The sequence below is a fragment of the Alligator sinensis genome, unplaced genomic scaffold (assembly GCF_000455745.1).
Source record: "Alligator sinensis unplaced genomic scaffold, ASM45574v1 scaffold1208_1, whole genome shotgun sequence".
Classification (NCBI taxonomy): Eukaryota; Metazoa; Chordata; order Crocodylia; family Alligatoridae; genus Alligator; species Alligator sinensis.
Genome location: NW_005842782.1, coordinates 323,089 through 325,339, shown reverse-complemented (window position 1 = coordinate 325,339; position 2,251 = coordinate 323,089). Strand labels below are relative to the sequence as shown.

At 52.7% G+C, this 2,251-nt stretch overlaps 1 protein-coding gene across 1 annotated transcript in view; it reads right to left on the bottom strand.

Annotated features, from left to right (window-relative positions):
- ABCF1 (ATP binding cassette subfamily F member 1) overlaps positions 1-2,251 on the bottom strand; it is a gene marked incomplete at its 5' end in the record, with an annotated part of 17,137 nt that overhangs the window by 9,699 nt on the left and 5,187 nt on the right. Inside the window, 4 exons of the mRNA XM_014525303.2 lie at positions 243-341; positions 723-827; positions 1,247-1,318; positions 1,829-1,912. Coding sequence (XP_014380789.2) covers positions 243-341; positions 723-827; positions 1,247-1,318; positions 1,829-1,912 — 360 coding nt within the window. The remainder of the gene's footprint in view (positions 1-242; positions 342-722; positions 828-1,246; positions 1,319-1,828; positions 1,913-2,251) is intronic.

The window sequence follows — 2,251 nt, the reverse complement described above, 5'->3', positions numbered from 1 at the left end:
AGGAGCGGGTGGGGGGGGGGGGGGGGAGGAGGAGGAGTGTGAAGTTGGGAAGGTGATGACCTCATTCCCCACAAAATGGATCCACCCCAGCTGTCAGTCTCCATCCCACCCAAAAGCACACTCGCATGATGCTTCAGGAGGTGCCAGCAGGGCCTGTGCAGAGCCATTCTGTTGGAGGAACTGAGGCTCAAACACAGAACAGAGCCTTGCTGCCCCCAGGGCACCTCCCTTCTGGATCTCACCTGTTTCTTGAGCTTTTTCTTCTCCTTCTTGCTGAGGTGAGCATAAGGGTCATCCTCCTTCTTCTCCCCCTCTTCCTCCTCCTCCTCCTCTTCCGAATGCTGCACAGCCAAGGAAAAGCTAGTTGTCATCATCACCTTCCACCAAGAACCAAGGACAGAAACCAGGAGCCCTGACTCTCAAACCTGCTTTGGTCTTACTCTAGACCCAACTCCCTTCCCAGTCAGCGGTAGAACTAGGACCATGGGCTCCCAATTCCAGGAAAATGACAGGTTAAAATCCCAATTCAGCCCCACAGGTGGGGGACAGAGGGGAGTTGGATGTCAAAAGCTGTTGAGGTCTCAGCCTCATTGTGCCAGTGCCTGGATCCTGGAACATGGGCTGAGAACCCAACAATTTGCCTTTCATATACACCATCATATTAAGTGGCTTGAATGGAGCACACTCTCCCATCCATGCCTTGGGGAGAAGGGAAGTCTTACAGGCTGGCTGCCTCGCTTGGACTTCCCCTTGTCCTTTTTCGGCTCCTCATCATCATCCTCCATTTCCTCCTCTTCCTCCTCATCTTCAAGAGCAGCAAATTTATTCTGGGACAAGAGAAGTCAGATCAGATGAAAGTGATTCTTCTGGCAACAGGCAGGCATTCCCCAACACATGCTGAGATGCATCAACCTCAGGGGTGGGCCAACCAGGTTACAAATTGCACCGTGATGCCACACAGCAGGTTAGATTGGGAAGCGTAGGGAAGCTGCACATGGAAAATCCTGCAGCTAATAGGTGCTGCCAAAGGGGGACAGCTGGAGACACCCTCTTGCCTCTCCCAAGCTGGGGTTTGCCCAGGACACCACGGTTAATACATCAAGTTTTGTGAATGACACCAAAGACTTCCCTTCCCTGGCCTCCCAATACGCCATGATGGGGAGAGTACCTCCCAATACTGACCATAAGGGGAGAGTACCCACAGCTGAGTGCCCTTTGCCAACAGGAGCCCCACATCAACCCTCACCTGGACTGGCTGGTTCTTCTTCCCTTTCAGCTTCTTTGCAGTGTTGCTCACCTCTGTCTGTTTAGTTACCATCTGGAAAGGAGAAGATAGAAGAGCATAAAGTGTGTGAGGGCCCAGCAGTCCCATCACCTCTCCTGCTTGAAAAGGTCAGTATATATCCCACTGAGCCACATCATCCTGCACTCCCTGCTCCCCTTCCTGCCATGCCAAATCTATCTTATGGGGCTGAATCCCCTGCAGAAACCAAACCAAGCCCCACAATGCGAGCAGCCTGTTGCATCACTTTGCCTAATGGAAGCAGAACCCACCAGGTCCCAACTCTCAGTCCCTGGAGAGCAGCAGAGTGAATTTGCACATCACTCCTGACCTGCAGGGACCTCCCTGTGAGGGGCAGAATGGAGTCAGACTCAGAGACCTCTTCAGCCATCAGACACCTGCTGAAATTGCTAGGTCCTGAGAAACAGAGAGCAGACTCTCCAGCTCATCTCACATGTGGACTGTCAAAATATAGGGTTTAAATAGAGCCCAAACCCCCTCACCCCAGGCGCGCACACAGCCACACCCCAGGGAGTAAGTTCTTACAGGCTGACTGCCTTGCTTGGGCTTCTCCTCATATTCTGCCATCTCCTCCTCTTCCTCGTCATCTTCGAGAGCAGCAAATTTATTCTGGGGCAGAAAAGGCAGCAGCTCAGATAAGTTTAATTCCTTCTGCAATGAGCAGGGATATCTTGTTGATCACTGAGATGCAGCTATCTGGGTGAGGTAGCAGACTCTGTGATGCCATGGCAGGCTGGGCTGGGTGGGAAGCACCGGGAAATCTGACTTCAGGCCAATATCACAAAGCAGGGGCAGTAGGGGAGGGAGCATAGGGCTAGGGTTTGGCCAAGACACTGGGGATCCCATGCCCAGTTCTGGGAACCATGCCAAAGACTTCATCTCTATGTCTCCCTCGATGAATACATGAGAAAGAGACGCCCCCAGCTCCACAATGCACCAGGATGGGTT